General features: G+C 39.3%; 2 protein-coding genes and 1 long non-coding RNA gene across 12 annotated transcripts in view; 2 read left to right on the top strand and 1 right to left on the bottom strand.

Annotated features, from left to right (window-relative positions):
- tead1b (TEA domain family member 1b) overlaps nucleotides 1–5,695 on the top strand; it is a 46,221-nt gene extending 40,526 nt beyond the window's left edge. For all 9 annotated transcript variants that reach the window (XM_019277525.2, XM_027281395.1, XM_027281394.1 and 6 more), the window contains 3 exons: nucleotides 1,409–1,549; nucleotides 1,651–1,803; nucleotides 2,853–5,695. In XM_019277525.2, the coding sequence (XP_019133070.1) occupies nucleotides 1,409–1,549; nucleotides 1,651–1,803; nucleotides 2,853–2,966 (408 nt within the window). In that variant the 3' untranslated portion in view covers nucleotides 2,967–5,695. The remainder of the gene's footprint in view (nucleotides 1–1,408; nucleotides 1,550–1,650; nucleotides 1,804–2,852) is intronic.
- Nucleotides 1,458–26,073, bottom strand: LOC113746320 (uncharacterized). 2 transcript variants are annotated; one of them, XR_003462740.1, is made up of 4 exons: nucleotides 25,862–26,073; nucleotides 2,225–2,283; nucleotides 1,812–2,008; nucleotides 1,458–1,572 (listed from the first exon to the last, which is right to left on the bottom strand). It is a non-coding gene; the product is annotated as an uncharacterized LOC113746320 (long non-coding RNA). The 2 variants fall into 2 exon arrangements; XR_003462741.1 differs by having other exon boundaries at nucleotides 1,459–1,572; nucleotides 1,821–2,008.
- On the top strand, nucleotides 8,264–10,123 carry rassf10b (Ras association domain family member 10b). Its single transcript, XM_010744800.3, has one exon. The coding sequence runs from the start codon at nucleotides 8,516–8,518 to the stop codon at nucleotides 9,899–9,901; it is 1,386 nt and encodes a 461-aa protein (XP_010743102.3). The 5' UTR covers nucleotides 8,264–8,515; the 3' UTR covers nucleotides 9,902–10,123.
- Nucleotides 26,074–26,827: the final 754 nt, after the last annotated feature.

The following is a 26,827-nucleotide window of genomic DNA, read 5'->3' as shown; positions in this document are numbered from 1 at the left end:
TCTCTTTAAAAGGCCAAGTACAGAAATGTATCTTAATTCCATACTACACACTAAACTAAACTAATGTACTGTATAACAATATACATATATTATATAACAATATACATCATTTTATACTAATATACATCTTGAAAATGATTATGTATAATTTATTTATAATATTTATATAATACGATATATTTTATTTATTTAAGAGTGACAGCATGTAAACAGTGTGATAATGTTCACTAGGGTTATCAGCAGACAAACATTCAGAATTAATGTTGAATTAAACATTCAGTTCAATTTAGTTAAATGGTCACATATAATCATACAGGTACAATTTGTACAATTTAAAATAGTGTCAAACAGTAAAAAGAATAGAAAACATAAATAATAATGGTTATTATGGAAGTAATGTGAGTAAATAAATACATAAAATAATCTTGATGGAACTAAATAAGTAATAATAACATTAACAGCAACATTGAGTAAAATAAAGTATGAAAACTATTTTAGGAGCAACAAAGAGATATTTTCTTCAGGAGTTGGTAGAGACCCAAAATGGAGCAAAAAAAAAAAAGAGAGTTAATACTGGACTTCTATTCGTCAGGTGGCCAGAAACTTAAAATGACCTCAAATAAATGATAATGTTGCTCAATAACAGCAACAAGCTGGCCAAATGAACTTAAAAGGCGAAGATATATCAGTACTGTGTTAACATCTTGTTTCCACTGGTCCCCATGTGGCCAAAACAAATTCAATATTGCAGGTTTAGAAAAGTAATCTCAGCTGCGAGCAGCTCATTAATTTCCTTTGTGCACTGCATTGTGGGAGGATAGCAGATTAATAAATCGGTGGTTTAGTCGACTTTTTTAGGGGTACTTGATTCATTCAGAATTAGAATCTAGTAAAAAGCTGATTCTTTTGGGACTGTTGTATGGCAGCCAAGAAATAGCTGCACAAAAAAAATCCCAAACGAGGTTAGAGATGATTTAAAAAGAAGGGTTTCCATGACTTAGTTTGTCCACCAGAGAGCACTGACAGGCTTATTCAACTGTCAAATGTCTTACTTATGTGTTGCAACCATGTTCTAAATAAATAAAGAGTTCTATAATCAAGGATGTTTAATTGTGAACTGATCTGATTTTATTGTTTTGGGGTTAATATACATTGTCCACAGATTATTATGTTCTAAGTTTCACCGGGTATGTTACAGATAAATTATGTGACTGGGCCTTTAAAATATTTTCCAGGTGTAATTAATTGTTTGGTCTATCTGCCAATAGTCTACACTGAAACAGAATTATTCTGGTTTCTGGTTTATTCAGGTTTTGCACTATATTTACCTCTTTTCATGGCTGTGCATATTGTGTATTCCTGTACTTTCTCCACTGAATGCTCTTTTTTTTTTTCCTCGGGCTCCCAGGCTGACTTGAACTGCAACATTCAAGATGATACTGGATCTTTCTACGGAGTCACAAGTCAGTATGAGAGCTCAGAGAACATGACCATCACATGTTCAACAAAGGTCTGCTCCTTTGGCAAGCAGGTGGTGGAGAAAGTTGAGGTATGAGCTCAGGTCTCTCCGTGCTGTGAATCAGAACAAGTTACTGTTGTGTGTTGCCTTTCATCTCATATTACTTCAATTATGTCTCTCTTTTTCCTCAGACTGAATATGCACGGTTTGAGAACGGACGCTTTGTCTACCGGATAAGCCGATCACCCATGTGTGAATACATGATCAACTTCATCCATAAGCTAAAACATCTGCCAGAGAAATATATGATGAACAGTGTGCTGGAAAACTTCACTATCTTATTGGTAATCACCTTTCTGACCTGAGTGGGCGTGATCCCTCTCCAGGACTCTCAATCTTCTTCTCTTTGCTGTCAGGGTGTGTTGGTGGCTCATACATACATAAAAAAGGGGTGTAGGGTTGACTCGGCCTTGAGATGAGTTCCTCTCGCTGGTCTTACATTGCTGTCATTCCACAGAAGATGAAACACAGTGTGAGGAGCCTCATTATCTGCAGGGGAATGGGGAGGATAAGAGGGGGCAGGAACCCCTGTTATTAGCCGTCACATGGGGTCTTAAAGGGTCACTCACAGCTACAGAGAGAAAAAATAAAAAGACAGAGACTCCTATGTAGGGGGTCTTGATGCAAAAAAGCAGCCAGGACCCAAAAGAATCTTAAAAGGGATAGTTTGAATGTTTTGAAGTGGTACTATAGTCAGAGTATTACCTATAGTAGACAGTGCACCCCCAGTTTGTAAAGGCAGACAGGAGCAGAGTTATGTCCTCCTGTGGGCAGGGTCAGCAGAAAACAAACATATTTTAGCCACGTCAAAAAGGCCCATCTAATGCCATAAAGGACCTCTACCTTCTGCCTAATAACATGTTCATATTTTGTGTTTACGGATTTTGTTTTGTTCACTTTTCATATTAAAAATGATAAAGCGCTAATACAGAAATGATGACTTGCATTTTCATTAACTGAATAAAGAAAATCACTGCTTGACTTGAGGTTTAATATCAGCTTCAGAGTAAGCCCAAGTCAAATTTATTTCCACTCAATACTGAGTGGCACATCAGATACATTTTCGTACTGAAGGATTCCACATAAAAACATTTCTAACACCTGTCCTTCAACACATTTATGCGTTGTCCTTCTAGACTGTTAAATGAATTACTTCAGTGTAATCAGTATTCTCTATATTGCCGTTAACTTGTAAGATGTTTTGATTATTGAGAAACGGGACCTTGTTCTTTTTTATTCTATTCTTGTTTTTGTCGTTTTACACTTTGAAAGATTACACCAAGGATCGTACCTCTCTACTAGAAAATGACTATGTCCATTTCTCCTGCTGTAGGTGGTGACGAACAGGGACACCCAGGAGACGCTGCTATGTATGGCGTGTGTGTTTGAAGTTTCAAACAGTGAACACGGCGCCCAGCATCATATCTACAGACTGGTAAAGGAATGAGAGGCTCTGTACTCCCTGTCCCCCTCCCTTCTTTTCATAGACTTACCAACCTCAAGACAAGTGGCAGTGCCTCTACCTGAAAGTCACACCTACAATGCTTTTTGGTCATGGTATCGGGTGAAGTCAGTTGTCATAAATTTGTTTTTAATATAAAGTGTTTGTTATTTGACTGCAGCTGTGAATTGCGGTACAGTTGTTTTATGTTTAAATATGGGAATTCTTGTTTAAAATATGTTCAGTTGGTCTCCGTTGGGTATAAATGTGGCCGTTCTTAAAGAATTGACTAGATTCATTTGGTAAATATATGTGCTGTCTCTTTCTGCTTTGTTATGTAGACTAAGAAAAAAAAGGATGCTGGCCTTTTCTATCAGCAGCCTAATGTGGTCTGTGTAATGCGTTCGAGTGTGTTTTGTATGTCTGTAGTTCATCATTTTGTGAGCATAAATACTGTGGATATACAGACATGCACCCACAGCCAATAGATTTTCCAAAGAAACCAAACTAACAACACTACAAAGACAGTAGCTGGTAGTAAGCGATCATGAATATTTGCAAAATTACTGTTATTTCTTTAAAAACAACTCAGCTTTCAGTCGTAGATTTATCCCTGTTGAAGCACTCTGAGTGTCAGACACTACAAGAATGAATGCGCTGTGAAAATACTACAGACAGACTGCATCTGCTCCATAAATGTAGTAAGTCTCACCACCTGCTAAGCATTTCTCTGCTGCAAACCAGTCATTTCTGACAACTGACAGGAGGAGAATTAGGTTTTAGACAAAATGACTTGGACGTTCATCTGGTCCAAAAGCACTTTGTTCCCCTTCCTGAACTTGCCTTAGTGACGCTTACTTCTTTTTTCCCCCCCGTTAGATCAACATTTTAAATAATCCCAACACTATAAATCACTTGAGACAGCAGGCCTTGTTCAACATGCTGTGGCTTTGCCCCCGTGAAAGACTCTCAGAATATCGTTCCCCCTCTGGGATCGCGGTGTAATAACTCCAAGCCAGAGTGTTGCTGCCTTCACACTATGTTCACATGTTTCTGTGGCCTAAACCAATCCCCAGCCTTAAACATGTTATAGCTGTGTGAACTCCAAAAGATGCCACTAAAACTGTGATCTCTACGCAGGAAGACTCTTTATATGTTTGCATTGTGTAAGGATTTCACAATATTATCTGCCAAAGTGTAGATGTACAGTGCCTTAGGATATACTCTAACATTACCCTTTGTTTTAGGTCGAAAATCAGTTTTGTGGATGAAAACAGGGAAAAAAAATAACTCACTGGTATATTACTTAGTACATCGTCACATCTGAGAAATCATGTATAATTGGTACACTCCTAGAAATTCAGTTTTTTGTCATCGTCAAGCAGCAGTACAGTTATGTTAAATTAGGTTATAATAACAGTAACAGCTATAATACAGGTCATATTTTTCTCTAACGCTGTAATATGTTCCTAAAACATCAGCCTTTTAGTGAGTGTACTATAAACACAGACTGACTGCCTTTCCTGTTGTAAAAGACCAAAAATACAGAGATACAGTCAATCTTTTTTGTCCTGGTAGCAAGGAAGTGCCTTTGGTTTTAAAATTTCCAGCTTCAAAAAGATCAAAAAGAAATCAAAAATTAAATATTACTAGACCAAAAATGAGAGAAGTGAAACCAATCACCACATTGCCTTTTTAAAAGGGTTGGAATGACAGCAGGGGGAAGCTGGTTACTGGTAAAATAAATGATATATTGATTTTTATTTACATTGTAAATTGATTTCACAAATGATGTATTTGAAGAAAACCTATTTCTTTGCGTGAGGTCAAAGACTGAAAGACCTGCTGATAACGTACAGCCGCCGACTGCATGCAGGATGTCAACTCATAGAAACACTGCAGCCGTCTGCTTCGTGCACACTTGCAGGTTCAAGTGTTTTGTTTTGTTTTTGTTTTTTTTTTGGAGACATCATGGTTTCCTCTCTGTTGCGACCGCACACTCACACGATGTGAAAAACCACAGAAAACATTACACTTTCACAATGTTACCGTTGATGATGCAGACACAGCTGTGATGTCGACGAGGCAGGGGCCGACACAAGCTTTTATCATTTATTATCTTTCACAACAAGAAGGTGAAAATTTATTTAATAGTAATTCTAACAGTACAAATTGTTTTAATGTGGTTAAAACTGAAACGTCTTCGAGAAACTCATTTTTCACAACTGCTATTGTGGACGAGGCCGTCGAGGTTAATATTTTTCACCGTAAGGACCATAGCTACTCAAACATTTACTGTTTCTTACAAAACATTATAATCATCATCAAGTATTTTAACCGAAGAAGCTCTAAATAATTGCAGACAATGTCTCTGGTGGATGCAGATAAAGTTCAATCATTCAGTATTTTGCCACAGTCCTGTGGACACTGTGGACCTTTAATAGGCTTTTTTCTTATGTTTACCCTGTGTATCTGTTCACATTTATTGATTACTTAGTGAGATGTTCCTGTTTTCTTATTGTACTTGTATACAGTTGTACTCGGTTTTGTGATGACATTGTCTGTATATTGCAAGCCCAATAAGATGGTAATGATGTTGCTGCTGCACTGCTGGTACATTTTGACATGTCATTTCAACACTAAAACAGCAGGACTGATGCCTTTCGATGGCACGAATGTCTGGTGGACCATTTAGAGGGAAAATGGACACGTTAATAAAAATGTAAAAAAAAAAAGTAATGTAAAAAGAAGAAATCAGCTACATTGAGGAATCATGCTACAAACATATCAGCAGTTTAGCTCTTGTTATTTGTAATTCTGTCGAAGAGTAGGTACTGGTACCTTTGTGTTTTATGACCATTTTCAGATGGTGGCTTTAAAGTGATTTTTCACATAGCTCACGTATAGTTATCATACACACCTTTGGGTTTTATGTGCAGACTTGTTTTTGTAAAAAGGTGCTTTGTACAAAATTATATCTTAGCTTTTCTTGGTACAGATGTGTGATATCTTTTCGTATCCATGACAGTAAAAAGTGTTGGAGCAAAGGAGAGAAAAGAAGCTCTGCGATGTTTCTGTGTTCTGCATATGGTCTTGTCCTTGCTCCGTAACATTATGATGCCTTCTTAATAGTAGATATTTTGTAGCTTTCTAGATACTTTGTATGTATGCAATATTGAAGTTAAATAAATCTGAAAATATTGCCTCCTCTGTCATCACTTTTATTAACATTGACTTAGCAAACATATTGACTCAGAAAGCAGCATTACAGACATGATTATCTGTTTTACAGACTGACGCACCATCCATTTAACTGTAAGTGCAAAAACCTTAGACCAACAGTTGATGGAGCCTGTTGTCATTTGCTTTATTTCACCTGCCCCTATAGGGAAAATACATATTGTACTGTAGTAACCGAAACCATCACCAGAGGGAGACATTGTTTAATTAAAAGCATTATGACTTCCTTAGTTAAATCTATATATGAAAGCACCTGTAAACCTTATTAATGTGTAATGAAAGTACATCCACGTAAAACAGAAATATTAACCCGTTTCCCTGTTCTGTTTACAAACTGATGAACTGAACATTAATAACTCTGTTGTTGTCCACCGCTGATTTCTGTAGTTTTGGATGCAGTAATGCTCTATCCAGATGAGCGTTCACAACTTTTAGACTGAAAATTGTGATTGTTGCATCCAACAAGAGGCTGGTATAAATTCAACATGTGAAAGGGTTAAAACCTAAAGTCTGCCTGCGGGACATCTGAAATAAATCAAATAAATAAATGTAGTTTCAGAACAAAAAGAAAAAAAAAAAACAGTAGTACATCACACCACCATGTGGTCATTTTTTTTAACCATTTCATACTTTGAATAATCCTCCTAAACTGTGAAGGGCACCATCAAAATTAGAGATCTTGGATTCTGTAGAGCCATATATATTATGTGCACATGCATGTGCTCAACTCTGACAGTCTGATGGCATTTCACCTGTAGGTGGTGCTACAATAACATGACAATTCATTGGCCATAACTCAGCCTGACTAACTTAAAGTTTTGTCATTTATCCTTGTAATAGATCCAGAATATAAATTTTACATGTGTAGTGTCCCTGTGTATGTGGACCTGGAGGAAGATAATATGAAGAAAATATTCAATTTTACTGATTATTTGAATATTAAGAGGTTTGTGCACGTTGATGGTGTGTGCTCAGCATGAAATGACTGAAGAGTAATGTGGTTAAAGCAAAGATTGACTAGAAGTACCTGACCAAAGTCTAATCCACCAAAGCCTTAAGAACAAGGCAGATTAAATTTTGTAGCACCACAGGTGGCATGTGCAAATCCTGGCACACCTCTTATACCACAAATGTTGACTGAAGTAATCAGTTATAATGTCTTTTGATTGGATTTATTTGCAGGGACACATGCAGCAGCACTTACAACTCAACAAATGTAAGTAAAGTTTGTCTGACGTTTCTCAGAGACAGAAGTGAGCGGTTTGCTCTCTTTGCTATCAAAGCTCACAAGTTCAAGACTCACCAAGGCTGAAATCTGAAAGCAGTCAATGAGAAGGAAAAAAACATAATAAACAAACAGCTCACATTTGTTCACACTGCATTTTAAAAAGACATCACTTGCCTTTAAGTATCAAGGACAGAGCAGTCAACACAGCAGCAGTCTGAGCTGACCCTTATATCATTATATTATAACATTCAAGTAATCTCAGCCATTCTCCTTTAGCACAATGTTTTCAACTCTAGACACATCCTCACCATAAACTTTTATGTCTCTACTTGTGTCTCCCCTTTTCCTCTGTCTGAATTTATATAACGGGTACTTCTTTATTTGAAATGTTAGTTCACTGTTGATATTTTACAGTTTACAGATTCAAAATTCAAGTACAAAATCTGATCCTAAAAAGAAATGAAAGAGCTGCATGATTTGTGCTTAAATCTTAAAAAATGTTTGTTAACCCTTTGAGGTTTTTTTTTTTTTTTTTTTGAGATTACGTGACTGCATATTAAGTCAACAGAAAGAGTGGTTCGAGGTGTTCTTTTGAGCTTTCTTTTCTGAAGCTGTATGACTTCACTTCATGATTGTACAGAGACAAGGGAAACAAAAAGTCTGGAGAAAGAGGAAGACCTAAAAATAATAATAATTAATAATAATAATTAATAATAATAATAATAATAATAATAATAATAATAGTAATAACAACAACAACAACTTCCATTTTATGTTTTTTTTTTATTATTTTATTGTATTTTGGGTATTTTAGCCACTGTACTTTATTTGCTGGATTTTATTGTGGTGCTGATATGAAGTCATCTTCACTGACACTTGCTCCTTGCAGTCATGTGATCACAGCAGTCTCGTCGGGGCGCAGTAGAGTTTCCTTGACTTGGCCTCATGAAAAGTGCACAGAGGGACACATGGAGCACCAAACCTCCTGCAAACTTCTCAGACGTGTCTGGGACGCAGCGCGCATGCACGCAGACGCAGCTGCGCTTTTCTCCAGACATGCGGATTTAAATCTCTTCTAAGACTTGTAATGACACTTCTCATAAAAAGTGCATTTTATCGGTCATTCGTGATGGAGTCGGACGAAACTAAGATTTCAGTGTGGGTCTGCCGAGAGGAGAAGCTCGTCTCCGGCTTGTCAAAGCGCACAACCTGCGCAGATGTTATCAGAGTACTCGTGGAAGACCAAAACTCGCAGCACGGCCCCTCCACAGCTTCGCTCTCAGGGTGCTCACAGTCTTACTGCGTCGTGGAGAAATGGAGAGGTTTCGAGAGGATTTTACCGAACAAAACCAAGATTCTGCGGCTGTGGGTCGCGTGGGGAGAGGAGCAGGGCAACGTGAAGTTTGTGTTGGTGAGATGCGAGGCGTCTTTGGCGAACCACGGCGCGCGGAGCGCAGAGGCGCGTGTGGTGCTCAGCAAACACAGCCCCTGTGTCACCAAGGGGGCCGCGCGGGCTCCCGTGGGTGGCTTCTCCCCTGAGAAACAGCGTCGGATCGTCAGGAAAGCTTTCAGAAAGTTGGAGAAGATCAATAATAAAAAGAGAGCGCGGGCGGCGCACAGAGACGCGTCCTCTGCGGAGAAGATGGAGACTTTGGCTCATCTTGTTATTTCTCAGGATCACACGATCCGCCAGCAGATCCAGAGGATCTCGGAGCTGGACGCAGAGATCGAGAGGTGCGAGGCAGAGGTGCACTTTGACAGAATCAAAAGACACGGGATTAATTATGTGCAGGACACGTATTTAGAGGATGCTGCTGCAGCCTCCGGCCGAGAGGGAGACAAACTGTGTACACCTGAGAATCTCGCCAAGTTTGAGGAGTATGTCCGGCAGTGTGAGGACGTGGTTAGACTACATGAGGAGCTGTGGGAGCAGGAAGCCCTTATAGACACCATCACCACGCAGGTGCAGGAGGAGCTGAACCACCGCTGGATGCAGCGGAGGAAAGAGGAGCTGCGGAGCAGCACCGGCGAGGGCGCACCAGCCCTCCCTAGCACGGAGGCAGACGCATCATCGGAAAACGAGCTGCTTTTGGAAGCTGAGAGGATCAGGACACAGTTAGATGCGAGTTTATACATCGGTCTGCGCCTCAACACGGATTTAGAAGCTATTAGGAGCGATTTAGAGCTGACCCAGGAGATTTGCGGGGCCAGGGAGAAGGAGATGAGGGATTTGCTGGAGAAAGTGAACAGTTTGGACATAGAGGAAGGGACAGCCAGTGAGGAAAGATGTAGCCACGGGGCGGACGACAAGACGGGGATGATGAGCACTTTGGAGAGGAAGAGCGAGTGGGTGGAGCAGGCCAGGGGTCTGTCCAAAGTTCACAGTGTGAACGACGACGACTCAGACACCGGCCTGAGTTCTCTGCACAGTCAGGACTCAGACAGCCAGCCAGTGTGGGAGTCACTGGTTTAGGATTTTACCAGTAAAGGTCACTTATGATAAAGAACTTGTACACTCTCAGGGATTCTCATTACTCTGAAGAAAAGGCAAATACACCACATGGACGGCAGTGAACTTAAAGTGGACTTGTCTTTGTATGGCATCCTATATTTTTTTATAACATCCTTCTTGAACTGGTTTTCGAGCTACTTTTCTCACCAATAAAGTTGTTATTTTGACACAAAATAAATGTTTTTTCCAAGTCCATTTGTTCCTTTGTTCTTTTTGCAATGACCCAGAAACATATCTAACAAAACTCTTGAGCCATGTTTGAAACCCTGCAGCATGCAAGAGATGACATGAAATGAGAGTATGAAATATGGCAGCTTCACTCTGTGGGATAAACAGATCATTTCCACAACCTCTGCCATGCTAAGACACACCTCAGAGACAGACAGCAGCCAAAACACAAAGTCAAAGGTCTTTGGATTACTCTGTGAAAAACAGCACAGCTTTCACTGTGACCCAGACACCGAGCGATAAAGAAAAACCTCATTGCTGTGAATCATAAAGTCATAATAATATGTGAAGTCAAAACAGAGGCACAAAGCCCAGATAGGAGGTCCTGGACTGGAAAACTGAAAATGACCTTTTTTTTTCTCAGAAATGATTAGATGTGACATTTTATTCCCCACATGATTATGCATGTTGAAGCAGAATGACTTCTGTTAGACAAGAAACATATTTCTCATGAGTCAATAATAGTTTTGGGACAGCAACACAGAGCGTCCACATTTTATCTGTTAAAAGAGGTTTCATCCTTAACTTCCCCTAAATGAAATAGAATACAGTAAATGCTGGCTTAGATTGGTGAAAGACAGAAAGCGACAGCTTCGAGGGGAAAACAAACTTTTCAAATGCACAAAGTGTCAGGAAAAACTCCTGCAAAGACAATTTTCATGTCAACTTAGCAATTATGTGTTTGAAGGTTTTGGTCAGACCGCTTTATTCCTTCACCGTCATTTTACTGTGAGATTACGTTCCATCTGATGACATTGTGACAGACTGTAATTCTGTGAGATCAAGAAGAAGATTTTCTTCTCTCTTCCCCTTCACTCTTCACTCCCTCTGATCCTGACACCCAGTAAACTCTGTCACATATTTGTGGTATATTTGAAGTTCAGTTGATCTTTGTTAGTTTGCTCAATCAATCTCTCTTCTGTGGACATTAATGATTCTGTTTAACAGCCAAAAAATAAATCTCAAGACACTGCTGTCCATGTCAGTAAACCAGGCCTCATATATTGGTATTTAACTGAAGCCCTTTGAAGAATCTTCAGTTATCATTATGGAAATGAGACTATGGCCCAGTGAATATCATGACCCTCTGAGGACAGTGATAACTCAGGATGCACAGATCAGGTATTTCAGAATGTTACTGGTAATGAGATGATGGGATTAATCCATGCTAAAGACATATCCGTGCCTCCCTTTTAATATCACCCTGGCTATACTTCTCTAATTATTGCTGCAAACATATCCTTTACAGTCTAATGCATGCATTCTTTCATGCTGTATGATATGACATTATGATATGATTATGATATGACATTTAGCCTAAACATACTTTAGTCTTACTGTGTGCCAAATAAAGTTGGTTAATTCTAAACAATTACAAATAAAGTAGTCGGACACATATGCTGCCACAAGTTTAATGTGATTTCAGTTTTGTGTCATGAAACGTGGTCGATTTCTTTCATAATGCTGCCGTTATAGAATTGGCTGAACCGCACTCATACTATCACTGTGGTCTGCAGATGACAACGTTTAGAGTTTGATTTGTAGCCCTGAGACATCGTCCAAGGTCTTCCACATAAACAGAAACGCTCTGTTTATATACAGTGCGGTCCAGTACGTGACAACCGGCATTCTCTGCAGTCACTGAATAACACCTTCCATCTGGACTGAAGACAGAAAATATGATACTGCTGCTCAGTGCTGAATTCATTTACTGTCAAACGTTTCAGCACTAGAGAATAAAAAACATCAAATACAGCATTAGAACAGTCTCGAGTTTCCTCCCTTGATAAACACGCCCATGTTTTGTTTTATACCTGAATACACAGTGATACACAAGACAACACAAACGTATACATTACTACCTCCGTCCTGGGAGCTGTATACCTACTTAATAGGTGTATTGAATTATTCAAAACCACACGATGACTAAAAGTCTTTTCTCAGCATATACAGTGACCTGAGTGACACACCAGCCCAGAAAATGTTACATAACTCTGATATGTGTGAATATTAGAGGATCATTTGGGGTACAACCCCCCAATATACTGTGTTACGCAGTGTTATGGGTTTAGCATTGTTTATTATCATAATGATATTTTCACTCTGGTACTCCTCAGAGACTACTGGTAGGCCACTTCTTGTAATCACTGTGATGTGCAATAATCCAGACGTGCGTTTCACATTTCTGTTTGAAATAATTAGCACAATAAAAAAATACACAAGTTGCAAAGTTTAAACAAAGATGCACATCTGAGAACGAAATATGACCCTAGAACTCTTAATGGATTTTTGTGTTTTGTCAGCAACATGAGCTGAGAATATTTGTGCAACGCAAACCTTAAAATGCATATTCATAGCCAAAGGCAAAATATGTAAAGACGTTTAATATTTAACATGATGCCAAATGTAACGCTGGCCTAAAACATGTCTCTCTCATGTGCTTCCTGCTTTCACAACCTGCATTTACACTCACAAATGTCAGGAGGCAAACATTAATGCTTGTGTTGACATTTTGTTGTGCATCGTTTGGTTTGTTGAAAAACGACAGATATTATCCACAACTCACAGAGCAGACATCCCGCTGTGTTAATCCACTGCCACAGCAGCAGATGTGACCTACAGAAACCTGACATCTCTCCATCCTGTCAGCAGCTTGTAAACAACAAGCAATTAAAACATTTGGCTGCAACCAGCAAACTGTTTTATTGTGTATTGGATGACGTTACTAAGTTTGATGACAGAAACAGAAAACACAGGTTTTATGTTTATGAGGTAGCTCATATAGACTCCAACATGAGATTTTAACAAACTAAAACACTTAAATACAGACATGCCAACTATTTATTAGTCATTAGGGGGAAAGTTTAACCTTGTACTGGACAAAACTTTTGAATTCCTTTTCTGTGCGCAACCAGAATACAGAGTGGCATACTCTCCACTGAGTGGAGTTTGATGCAGCACTAGGGACGGGTTGTGATTTACAAATGTTAAAGAAAAAAATAATTATGGGTTATGCAACTATAATCTTGTATAAAAAACATTTTCCTTTGTAGTTCATCACTACCAGACACTGGTAAATCATGTGTGGCATGAGGGCTGCTGTGAGATGCTCCAGTTGCAGCCTAATCAAGAGTTAGATGGTTGTGTATTGTGTTCACTGCTGCAGAAGACCTGTTTATGAACGCCACCACAATGTCTTTCTTCCATCCTTCATTAAAATGGAGCAGTCTGGCCCAATATGCTACTCTAGTAACATGTAACAGCTCTGAATCAAGCCAATTTAGTTTAATTTCACAAAACCAGCACACTCCCAAGTACATTTTGGCTCAGGTTCTCCAGCCCTGTCACAGCACTAACACAAAGTGTGGATGTATGTCTGAGAGACTACTACCAGCATGAGGGGGATGATCTTCAAAGAATGGTCGAATATTACTTTTGTTTAAGTGCCCATCTATATGCAGTACTACCACACAATGTTTTATTTTTTTAGCAATGCAACCACATGCAACTTTTTAACATTAAATCTAAAAACAAGAAAACTCTTCAGCTTGAAGTAGTGAGGACAGACTAAAATGTCCTCACTGTCAAGACTGGTCCTCACAAAGATAGAAGAACAAGCGAGTACACACACACACATACACACCTAGACACACACACACACACACACACACACACACACACACACACACACACAAGCCACTTTAAGTGTCTTTGTCCTTTGAATTTAGGACAGCATCATTGTCAAACAAGGGGAAGTACTGTATTACACGCCCTATGAATGGCAGCCTTCCTGCCTCTTGACACACACAGCTGCACTCTCCCGTGCTCGACACTCTCATGTGGCTCTCTATTCATTTATCACTTTGTTACAAAGAGGAACATAAATTAGCCTGACCTGATAGGGAAAAAAAATGACTCATGCAACAAGCACAGCTATAATACTACGTACAGTATTCTCAGAGGAAAACATGAGCACATTCTTTGTCTTTTGTTTCACAGGTGAAGTTTGTGTGTAGTGTTCCCACATCGCTGAATGGGGTTGCAAAAATGTCAAGCTTTGATTATGTGGAGTGTCCCCAGAACTCCGGAGCCACTTGAGAGGAAATTCAGGAATCTGAAGTGTCCTCTAAAGCTTTTTGCTGTGCTGGCCTGATTAAAGAGACAAAAAAGGTTTTGAGGAATGTCAGTCATAAGTCTGAACATTGCTCTCTGTCTGATAGTCTCTTTGTCGCCATTATTACACAAGTATATACAAGGTTCTGTCTCTTGTTACAACCTCCTGACATGTACATAAACATGCACAACTCACATTTCTGTGCACACTAACAAAAACATGCCAGACTTCAACAAAGAAGATGTCACAGTCTTTGTTCTGGGGTCATCACAGAGTTCATGGGTCATGTTATCAGAGGTTAAAGCTACTGAAGCTTTACTGCCATCTGACTCTCTCTGCTGGGGGGAGTGGGGGTCATGAGGGTGAACAGTAGGGGAGTGGCAGTCGAGAAAGGAAGCACACTTTAAGCAGCAGGACACCCCAACTCTGGCTCCTCATGGACAGAGCAGCAGGTTTCATGTGGTGGTACCACAGAGGTCTCTACACAGCCACTAAATCATTATGTCACCTTAGTCAACTCCACAAACAGCTGTGAGACTCCTTCTATGCATCAGCTCTGTCTAAATGAGGAAATGACATCCTGAAGAATATCTATGAAGAATAGACTTTCACGTGTCAGCAGATGGTGTGTTTACATAAATGCTGATACGTCAATTATACTCTGATTTTTGCACATTTTGTAAAAACCTCAAATGTGTTTTTCTCAGCAGCAGGCCAAATTAAAAGAAAGAATAGTATGTTGGTTACTGGGCAGCATTAATCTGTAGAAAGCTGTGTTTCTATGCAAGAAAGAAGAAAAAGATTGAAAACAACAATTATGTTATAGCAGTAAAAGTTCTGTTACATGAAGAACTTCCTGGTGTCCTTGTGGTTAAAATACCGAAATACTAAATAGAAATGAACTAGATTCAATCGTAGGACAGTCTTTTCCCGCATTGTTCAATATAGTTTTATGGGTGCAGTGGAGATGCTGCTGTAAGGGTTTATTGGAATGTTTTATTTTATATATGTATTTTATTTCTTTTAAGAATAAAACAGTCATAGACCTTTTCAGGGTTGCATTCAAGAGCCGATGTACTTTTATTCCATTAGCTTGTGACTGCTCTATTCTTTGTGTTGCACCACAACAGTTAAATTGTAATTTGTTATCCACACTCTAATGTAATAATGTTCTACACCATACTGATTAAACTACAAATCACAGATTTTGGTTGTTGTTACAAAGTTTATTAGGATTTACAAACACTTAGTTACTACAGTACAGTTCTTTCTATATAAACTATAAAGGCTTTCACTGGAGGGCCAAGAATTTGTTGGATGGACGAATTTAGCCCATCTGTCACTTCCATATGCATAACATACCTGATTTCTCTGATATATACACACAACACGTGTCGCAGGTCCAGTCCACCATGTTGAACAGCCATGTTTCTACAGGAGCCCAGAATGGACAAACCAAACACTGGCTCTTAACAAGACCTTTATAAAACACATTTCATGGCCACTGTAGTCTTTCCTTCGGTTAGAAAAGGTGAGGTGATGTGGTAGAAATAAGCAACTATACATATACCTACAGATGCTGCTATATCCTACACACTGGTCCTTTAAATAATTGTCTTAATCGTGGTAACTGTTTTGTGCACCTAGAATTTGTGGTGATTTATAAGTCACATGACTATATATATATATGATATGACTATACTAGAAACCAGAAATAACCTCAGACACCACCCTGACAAATCAAAGTGTAGTAGAGAAAGTCCACAGGATAGCAAGAAAACAAACACATACACTGTGTCAAACGCTACTTCAAACTACATCAAACTATTGAGTGGAAGAAAAAATCATCTTGTCAAATTAATTACACTGAAAGTTATTATTTTTCCCGTTGTCAAAGTAAATTCCTTGCATGTCAAGAAAAGAAATGGACTTCTTTTAATGGCACAACCTGCCAGCTCTCTAATCCCTGGAATGTGTCACTTTGTGTTCCTGCGAGCCTTTGTTCGGCCTCAGAGAGTGAGCTGCCATGAAGTCACTAATGAAGGTATTGACTCAAGAGCCAGGACTTCAATACCAGCGTTTAGGTGTTAGCCACTCAGAGAGTCCTTGGCCTGCTGCTAGCAGACTGGGGCCACCAGTGTGCACTCATTAGACCTCATTGTGCCTGTGGCAGGTGTGTTAATCCTGTAAGGCTGGGTTCTGACCCCAGGACCTAGCCTGTGGGATACTGTACAACCTCTTTCCGAGCATCTCAAGGCCTGTCACCTCCTGTAGGACCAGACGTAGCCCAGAACTGTCACCAACAGGCTCATTACCCTCCAATAACCATCTTCAGAGGAGCTCAGTCACAACTAGTGGAGTAACAAAGTGTAGGACAATCTTATGCTAAAAACCCCCACAAAAAGGGATCAGCTGCTTTTGGTATAATTCACCTTTGTGAAATCACTCATCATCATGATTCATCCCACAGTCTCTTTGGAGCAGACATGAAAAAAAAATGAAAAAACAAGCTCATTGATATGGGTGTGGATTCTTCCTTTGTCTCATGGATCACAGATTACCTGACAGAAAGACCACAGTTTGTCAGGTTGGGGAACTGTTTTCCTGGGATATTAATGAGCAGCATGGGGGCTCAACGAAGGACTGCCCTGACTCCATTCCTGTTCACATTGTATACAGTACACTTTAAATATAACTGAGTCCTGCCACATCCAGAAATACTCGAATGACACTGCTATTGTAGCTTGTATAAGAAATGGACAAGAATCCAAATATAGGGATTTGATAAAATCCTTCAGTGACTGAAGTCACAAAAACTGTCTCATACTGAACACCTCAAAGACAAAGGAAATGGTCATGGATTTCCGTAGGTCCAAGCCCCCTCTTCAGCCTGTGAACACTTGTGGAGTGGACATCAAGGTGGTGACAATCTATAAATATCTAAGTGTACACCTTGATAACAAGCTGGACTGGTCCCTTAACACAGGGGCAGAGCCGGCTCTTTTTCCTAAAGAAGCTCAGATCTCTAAACATCTGTAGTAAGATGCTGCAGATGTTTTATCAGTCTATTGTGGCAAGCGTTTTATTTTATGCTACAGTCTGCTGGGGAGGAAGTTTGGGAAAAAAGCAGGCGGCTGGAGGCTGGATAAGCTTGTTAAGAAGGCTGGCTCTGTGATTGGAGTAAGGATGGACTCTCTGGAGGAAGTGGTAGAGAGAGACACAATGAGTATGGTGGATGCCATCCTGAACAACACGGATCATCAACTACATTACATCTTGATGGACCAAAGAAGTAACAGTGGTGGACAGCTCTTCTCTCTCTCTCCTCGTTGCAGGGCGGAGAGATATAAAAGATCTTTTAACTTTTTAATTCTTCTACAATTGGCAGATGAGCTGACAGACAAATTAATTTCCCCTTGGGGATTAATAAAGTAATTCATATAAGTGCGTTTTGTCTCTTTTTCAGTAACTCAACTGTAACTGGCAACCATGAGCACTACGGCCACATACTGTTTTAAGAAACAGAAATATTTAAGAGGTACTGGGTTATTTACACATTATATGTATTATTGACAGAATATAAATCAATAATTAATTTTCATGATTATAGTCAATTTCAGTATAATTAAACAGCCCTATTTACCATTTGATTTTTAACTAACGATTTAGCCTCTGGATATCCAGGCCAAGAGTTCCTCTGCAGTCCTTTTAGCACTCTTAAACACAATTATGACAAGAAAAGAACATTTCTGCTTTTCTGTATAAACAGATATTGCATTAAAATGCAAAAAACAATAGCTGATGGGTTCCAAGATTGCATTTCGGCCAATTCTGTCCTCTTTTGCTCTCTACACACACTGTTGACTGTTGAAACCAAAGCCTGATCAAACATGCGTGGGCATTACCACTTGGACCACAGACAGAAACCAGAACACTTCTGGTGCCAAAATCTTGGTCCCTTGCCTACAGATTATGCATTCATATGCCGATAAATGTTTAAAGAGATTATGGAATCGACTTTTGCTGAATTGAAATTACTATCATTGAATTTGTTTGACTGTTTCACAATTCCTTTCAGTAAAGATTTCTGAGGTCAAACTTCTGTCATAAAGACGACAGCTGTCATCAGATTATTGGCATTAATCAAACTTCAGTACATTTTGCAGTTTGTGTTTTCCTGGACTGAGTGGATATCAATGTGCTAAAATGACTTTACTCCAAATCTATGCTTTCAGAATCAAATGCTTGAAAGGTATAAACATGGTTTTACAGAGGGAACAGTGTCTGATGCTGACTTGAATACATGTGAGTTATAGCTGATTAAAAACAGAGATTTTCACATTCACAGTAGAAAACATACCACTGGATTGCATTGTAAATTAACATACGACATAATCCAAAGGTGTCCATTGGGGCATTTCTTTAGTAATTTGCAGGTCAAAACATGTCTAGACATCTAGGTCTTCCCCATTGTTCAGATGCTTTGTCAGAAACAAGAGACCATGTTTTGACAATGGGTGAAACAACTGAGAAAAATGTGTTCCTTTTTGCAAAACAGCACATTATACTCAAAACTGTGCTGTTTTCTCAAACCTTTTTATATCATCAACATTAATAAAAAGGTACTGTAATCAAAATGTTTTCACCCAAGACGACAAATAGAAAAAGCAGACAGAACATTTTTTATGTTTAATACTCCATATCCACTCTCTAGCAGACACTGACATTTTTATGTAAGAAACTCAACCTTGGCATGCCTCTGCAGTGACGTTCATTAGCATGTACATTTTCAGTTGGCATGCTAGTGGCTCTGTGAGGCTGCACACAGCAGCAATTTGAGGTCAATGTTAACTTGGTAAAAATCACAATGTTAACATGATGATGTTCATCTGGTATAATGTTGACGATCTTCAACATCACAGTTTAGTCATTTGCAAATTTGCACTAAATGCAAAATACAGCTGATGCTGATGGGAATGTCATATATATTGGAAATTTAAAACGTGACCTGAGGTCAGTGCTAGAAGAAGACTCCGATGGGATGCCGAAAAACTACAATTCAGGAGAATAAATGTCATGGCACTGAACTGATATTTTATTCTGAATCTAAAATGTCAAACTGTTGGTGGTGCTAAAGAAAAAGTCAGACGAGCAAAGTCAAATTGTTTTCTGAAGGGGCCATGAATGTTCTTTACAATAATTCTTGGAAATCCAGCAATTCAAGGTATTTTAGTCTGGACCAAATTGCTGGACCGGCCCACTGACTGACCGTCAATACTGCCACCACTAGAGCCATTCAGCTATCATGGAAAGCAGCTTTAACAAAAAGGAACCTAAAAAGACAGAGAAGTCTGTTTGGTGGGTATTGTTGTAGGAGCTCCCGTTACACTCCCTCTTGGCCAAGCTTGTCTCAGTTGGCTCTCCATGGCTCCTTGCCCGGTGTCTCTTGGTGACACTGTTAACTTTTAATTAAAGTGTTTCAGGGTTTAGTGTAGTGATACACCACATTACATCTTACAAGTGTTCAACAGCTTCAGTTTGTCTGATGGCAAAATGTGCCACACCCATAAGAGAAGAAAAGAGAGCTGTAAATATATTACAGCTCTGCATGTTGGCTCGGTTATCTCTTCCAACAACACACAGACAGTCTCTTATCGTGCATCACAGAGGATTTCATGGGCGTGCTTGATGTATCCAGTTACAGAAAAACGCATGAAGACGTCTGGGTGTTTCTGAAATTCACTGAATTATCTTCCTGCCCATAAAAGTGAATGGATTCTGCTCTAGGCAAAAAATCAAGATCTTTTCTCCAGAACAATTGCTGTACCCCCCCTCTCCTTATCACCTAATGGGAAAGTTCAGTTTCACATACAATGGGAATGGATTGTGTTGCAGTACTTTTGTGGGTCACACCATTTCTTTTCTTCAAGACACACATGCTGTGTACAGAGGAGACTGAAATAGGATAAAAACTACAAGGATGTGGCAAGTTTTGTTGCATCTGTTAAATACAAGTATTCAAAAACTGTGGCAGAAGCAGAAATGTACACGATTTGAAAAATCTGTCTGACAATGAGAATGCAACATAAACATAATATATAGTACCAAATATGCTAAAACAAACACTAAAAGACCAAAAAGCCCTGCGATACCTGGAATGGACCTTTTTCATAGCAGTAAAGGTGTAGGTGTGGCTGAATTGCATTCAGGTGATCAATCCTTTTTTTTTAAAATAATGATTATATATTTATAGTAGCAGTGTAGTAAACCTTTGTGCTAAAAAAAACCTCATGTCATTCCACATGTTTGGAAAGTGTTTAAAGTCTATTTTTCACTCACATGTAACAAAAAAGATCTTTATCTTTACAGCCTACACTGTCAGATACTGATCTGACAACAGATACATGAATCCTGATACTGGAATCAAACAAAGATCATTATGGAGCAACATTGTGGCTATGGTGACTAAAAATCACTGGTGAGCGGCAACCTTTCTTTGTCTATTTTAGCCAATCCAGGTCATCCTTGTTTCTTGGTGAAATATAACCTTTACATTAAATTCAAATATACCACACCACTGCCTCTGACAGTCACACAGCTAAGCAGTCTCTTATCTACCCCGTGTTATGGAATTTTCTATCCTTAGGTTACACAAGGTCATGTGTGGGCCTTGAGGTCCTCAGCAGTATTAGTTGTTTGGCTTGGATTGAGAACAGTAGGTGCCTATCTCAACACTGTGGTGGCCAGGGTTGAAGAGACCTATTGCTGCCTTCCTCAACATAATAGATAGCTTGCTGTTGACGTTACAATCTGTGTAAACAGACATCTGTGTCTCCAGACTAGAATATGCTGACAATAATACCTGCATGAGTAAAAACATTTTTTGACAAATTCTGGGCGTATAGTATTTGTGGTGTTTTCTTGGAGTTTAAAGTCTATCCACTAGGATGAGTTGGGCAAAATGTGAGACCGACTCAGGCACTTCTGATGAACTTTGAAAGTGTCTCTAATTCTCTTTGGCCAAGCGTCAAATATTACAGCATGAGACATCAGAGGCTCCTGAACACTTTCTTCCTTCCTGACCTCACCATTGACCTTTGACTTCAGCAATTTCCCCACAAGACCCCGCACCCTTTCTCATGTTATAATTGTTAAACATTTCACTATAATTTATACTGAGCATATTGTTTTGTTTGTTGATTAGTTTACTGTGTTTTATAGTTTTTAAAATAACCTTCCATGTAGGGCAATAAAGAGACTAAATGAACTAAACTGTCAGTTTTCAATAAACTACAACTCTCACAATAAACTATTACATGTGTGTATGTGCAACTTTAACATTAATTTTTTTTATTTGGGTTTTACATAACACATGGACATCGTTTATCACATACGTTCACTGATCATAGATTCAGATTATGTCTGTCAGTCAGCTCAGTCACTGTCAGGTCTAATTATTGCCCGTCTTATCTACTGATCCTCGTGTTTGCTGTCACTCAGGGTTACTCAGAGTTCATCCAGCGATGGATAATCAGTGTACACTCTCAGTGAAGATAGTGCCCATTACCAGAGGAAAGACGGCGTATATGTGGTCCAACAGTCCTATTTGCAGAATAAAAAGTTTGGGTTTATGTTGAAACATAATTTTGATTATCATAGTACAAAAACTAAGAGAAAAAGGAGAGAGGGTAAAAGCTCTCACGCAGTCTTCCTCTGACTTGCATGCTAATGGACTGAAGCTTTTTTTTTTATTTCTTTTGTGTTCACCGCCTCAGCAAAGTAGTAGTAAAGGCAAGAATAATTATGCTGCGATTGGTGGTGCTCCACAGATGGTCTGGCCCTGAATAACAGGCATGCTGATTAGCATTTAGAAACAGCTGACGGGAGCCCACAACAGAGTTCAGTCACACAGAAACACTCTCAGTCTTTAGGGAGGAGGGCTGAAAGCTCTTTAACAGCAGTGGGGTCACAGCTAAAACAGTATATTGCATGTCTGGGAGGCTGGGGGTCTCTTGTCCATTATTACTGGGTATAATGAACACATGAGCACTTTCTTCGCCTAACCTCATACTAACGGACCCCCTCTCCTCCTGGAAGAATAGGCTGATGGAAAATGGAGTTGCTGGTTGCCATTAAGAAACATATGACTTGTTAAACATGTTGGCATTAAGTGTGTATGGCAAATCTTCTCATTGGTCAGTTAGATTGTCCTTTCACTTTGTCTCAGCCTCATAAATAAAATAGTTTGCATGTTGATTGGTAATTTGCAGTTTCAGAATATAAATGAATGAGAAACCTGCATGAGAGAAAATGTCTGGATTATTCGTGTGAATCACTTTTTTACAATTTCATCTACCCGACAATAACACACACACCTAGCTTGATTTATTTCACTTTGTCATTCAAATTAATCATTCAATGCAACCAGACCAACTTAATTAAAATCATTTGGAGCATGCAACAACAGACAGTTTCAACACTTTGAGTTGTGTAAAGTGAGACTGGAATATCAAGGATTTGTTGGAATACATATTTTTTCAGCTTGTTTCTTACATACAAGATCACATGTTTACTTCAGCACAATAAACCTTATCTTAAAAATAAAGACGTCATAAGAGTCATGTAGAAATGTTAATTAACTTAAACACTAACAAGTTCAGATTAAACACAGTAAAAATGATGTATGTCTTTTGTCATTTTAACTGCGCAGAGGAAGGAGGGGATGGTACTGGATAGCAGATATTTATATTTGACTTATCTGTAGAATTAAACAGACCAGACACAGCTCGACACTGAGTGGTGATATCTGACCTTGAACGGTCACGTCAGACGTCAGAAGGTCTGAAGTGTGTGTTCTTTTCCGAATTCCTGATTAACGTGTCCTTACACCAAAAGATAAAATGGTGTCTGCCTTCTAAAATTATACAATTAACTGTTAGAAGAACAAGCCATATTAGGGTTAGAAAAAAAGAAACCAGTGCTGACTATGGGTAGATGGGATGTGAACTTCAGTCTACAGTGTCTACATCAGACACCTTACAACAGAACACAAAGATGAGTCATTTCAGGAATCTGAAGCACAGATGATGGTGTTTTTCCGGAGAGGATCCAGTCTCTAACTGCTGGTTTTGAGACCTTAGTAAATCCAATGAACTCAAGACCGAAGGTCTCATTTTCACTCAAATAGCAGCAATATTACCATTGACAAATAAAGACTGCAGCACAGTGCTGATGCGGAACACACCAATGAAAACATGCATGTCACCTTGCAACAAAGTTTAACCTTAACTACATCTGCCATGGTGTTGTGTTTGCCAGTCAAATACTAGTACACATTACTGGGAGTTTACTTAGTAACATGAATTCTGTGTTATATTATGAACAGTTGTACAGTTTTGGTACTTTGGTGTCTGATTATCCTTCAGATTCATAAATCTATTACTCAACTGGACTTCCTGGATTTTATTTCATTGTCCCACCAATTCCTCAAACAATACATCCCACCAACACAGGTCCTTGTATTATTTAAACTCAGGGCTGTTTTCAGTCAGAACACTCACCAATATATGTTTGTACCTACATTGTATTAAGCAAAATGCCTCTTTATAAGGAAACAAAGCACTTTAAGTAAAAATCAAGGGCATATCATCAATATGTAAAGCTTAAAAAGCAAAACATTTTTTAAAACCTTGTGTCAGTGGCCTCTCAGTGCAGAAAAGTCTAATACAGCGAGGATAAGTACATGTGGATATGGAAGAGAGAAGGAGCCCTGCTGTGGATAAGACCTCAAAGTGCAATTTTCTTTCAAAGCCTTCTCCTTACCTACCCTAATCACAACCCTTTCCCAGGTGAATTTCATGCTGTTGGACACCATTTCAAAGATAGAGAAGCAAATCAGACCCACAGAAATACATTTACTCTCACACCAGCTCCAGAACCACACTCATACAGCAGTTTGGCTTAACCCCTTTCAGGTCAGTCTGATCAAAGAAGCATCATGAAACTCATATGTCCAGTCTTTGAAGTGAGGACTGCACTCCACTCCACTATCTGGAGAAATCTCTCTCTACAGCCAGACTAAAGCTGTGAATACAGAACAGCAACCAACCGCTTAGTTTCCCTTCTTACTGTATGGCTTTTTTTTTTTCGTTTGAATCTGGAAACAGAACATGTCCATGTCCTTATAGGACCACTTTCAGATCACAATAAAACCTAAAATTCTGGGAGACTGCCCCTCATTCAAAAAACTACTCAGCGTACAACTAAGGAATGAGGAATTTCTGTCAGATCAATATGTGCTGACAGCAGAGCACTCTTGACACTCAAGTGCAAACCTCCCTAATATGATTAAAAGTGGGGCCTATTTCGAGTTGTCATCTGGACCTTAGTGGTAACCCCAAACACTAGACACTGAAAGGAGAAACTTAATGAAGCGCAATATTAATGAATTTGGCTTTTGAGTCTTTTATTTCTGTTTTTCTGACCTGCATTCATTTGATTTATATTAAGTGAACTGTAATGTCACGTTTTTATTTTGGTCCAAAGGATAAGCTGTAGAAGGACAGATTCAGGACATATTCAAAAAAGTAAGTAGAAGTGAGGTATTTCTAGCACAGAGACTAGACAAGTGCCTGTCATATTATGAGGGGCCAGCTAAATAGACCCTTGAACTTAAGTGCTTATTTCATGTAGCAGATTCACAGACATCCCAAGTTCCAAAAAGTCATTTCCGGGAGACGGGGGAGAAAGCTTATTGGTGTATTTTGCTGACCAAACCAATCGGCGCGCTCTCTCTCGCAACCAGTCGCCCTGAACACGAGAACACGCTGAACAGAGTTTTCGCTTGAATGCATGCACGGGTGCTTCATGTAGCTCATTGTATCTCAGTCTCACGCGCTCACCCCCCTCCCCTCCTCTCGCCTATGCCTGCGCAATGTAACTGAAAGTAATCAGAGCATGATGCGCAAGGTACTATCTTTTCTTTATGCTCGCACTCGCGTTTTTTTTAATCTCTCTCGCGTAATCCAAAATCCGGGATGTTTTACCTAGCTCGCGGGCATCAGGGAGCCACTGTTAATATCAGGGAGACTCCCGGAACTTCCGGGAGACTTGGGATGTCTGGATTCAGAAGACAAGCCAGACAGAAACAAAGTGTACAGTCTGAACATTTGCCTTTTTACCAACAAAGGAATAAATAATAAACTAAACCAAATCCACAGACAGAGAAGTTTAAAAGTTATCAATGCACGTTTCAAATACATACCATTGTACACTCGTATGTGCATGACATATGAAAAACAACACCCTACAAGGCCTTCAGTAGTTAGTCATTAAAGCTCATCCTGAGTGTACAGCACAGCTTGAAAAGCAAAACAAGGATAAATAAATCATCACAAGCAAACAGCAGACCTTCTGCACAGGCTCACAAATCGCAGATAATCAACAGTGACTAAACATTCACTTTATAGCCCTGTAGGCTCTGTCCCTTTGTGGGGAGCAGCAATAACAAACCAGCCTCAGTGACCAGACAGACCTGGTACAGTAAAGAAATGCACAGAGAGACATTTCACCTTCATCACTTTTGACAAAAGCTAACTCTTCTTCATGGAGGCTCCACATCCTGACATGTTGTCCTCTCCTCCCTCCATCTTTGTTAGCTGACTTGTCAAAACGGGAATATTTAACAACTCTACAAGCGAGCTTGTTTCATTTAAATGATGTTGCTAACTAATAAATTCACTTTCTGTGTGGACAGTCATACAAACAAACCTACTTTCCAGAGTCTCTGTCCATTCACTGACTTCCAGCTGTTTGATAATTAGTGTTTAATCAGTTTCACCTGGATAGACTTCACCAGATTGTTTTGACTGTAGGCCTGTAATACCCTCAGTCACCACACAGGCCCACTGACGTTGAATAGGCATTACAATCCAGAGGGGCGCTGTTTCACTCGTTTGAAGAAAGTGTCGAAGGAGGTGACAAAAAAAAGTCTGTTAATGTGACAAAGACAATTAATTAATCTTTGTATTAAAATAAAAAAAAATGAGATTTGTACCACAGCAGGCTACATAATCCTAAACCAAAGAAAGCAGCCGTGTTTGTCTTGGTGTTAAAAGTGATTTAATTAGGTACAGAGATGCTTGGATTTCTGGCCACTGACTGGCTTCTTCTGTCTGGCTGTCTGTAGGTACCACAATTTAAAAAACACAACAGCACAATTTCATTATGTTAAAGGAATGTGTCTGTGGGCAGAAACATGCAGTCATACGATTATATTTTGACTACTTTCTGATCAGATAAACCATGTGATTCAGTCTCTTATTTCAACAGCCACACAGATTTCACCAGCGTGACTTTGACAGACAATAACACAGTTTAGTCATCATCTGATCCCAGTTTGAGCCAAATTTCTCTATGAAACCAAACGGTGCAACCTCGACATGCCCTTGGATGTGCCAAAAACGATCCTCATGACTCACTGCTGACAGATGGAGCAGTTGCACTGGGTTTCGTGAATACAATAAAGCATTCTTTTTAAGGTTTGC

This window comes from Larimichthys crocea, chromosome VIII, assembly GCF_000972845.2.
Source record: "Larimichthys crocea isolate SSNF chromosome VIII, L_crocea_2.0, whole genome shotgun sequence".
In the NCBI taxonomy this organism is placed as follows: Eukaryota; Metazoa; Chordata; class Actinopteri; family Sciaenidae; genus Larimichthys; species Larimichthys crocea.
The sequence above is the reverse complement of the archived record's forward strand: the minus strand, read 5'-3'. Positions and strand labels throughout refer to the sequence as shown.

What these genes read in the sequence shown, in the direction of transcription:
- rassf10b (XM_010744800.3), top strand. Translation starts at nt 8,516, where the DNA reads ATGACACTTCTCATAAAAAGTGCATTTTATCGGTCATTCGTGATGGAG.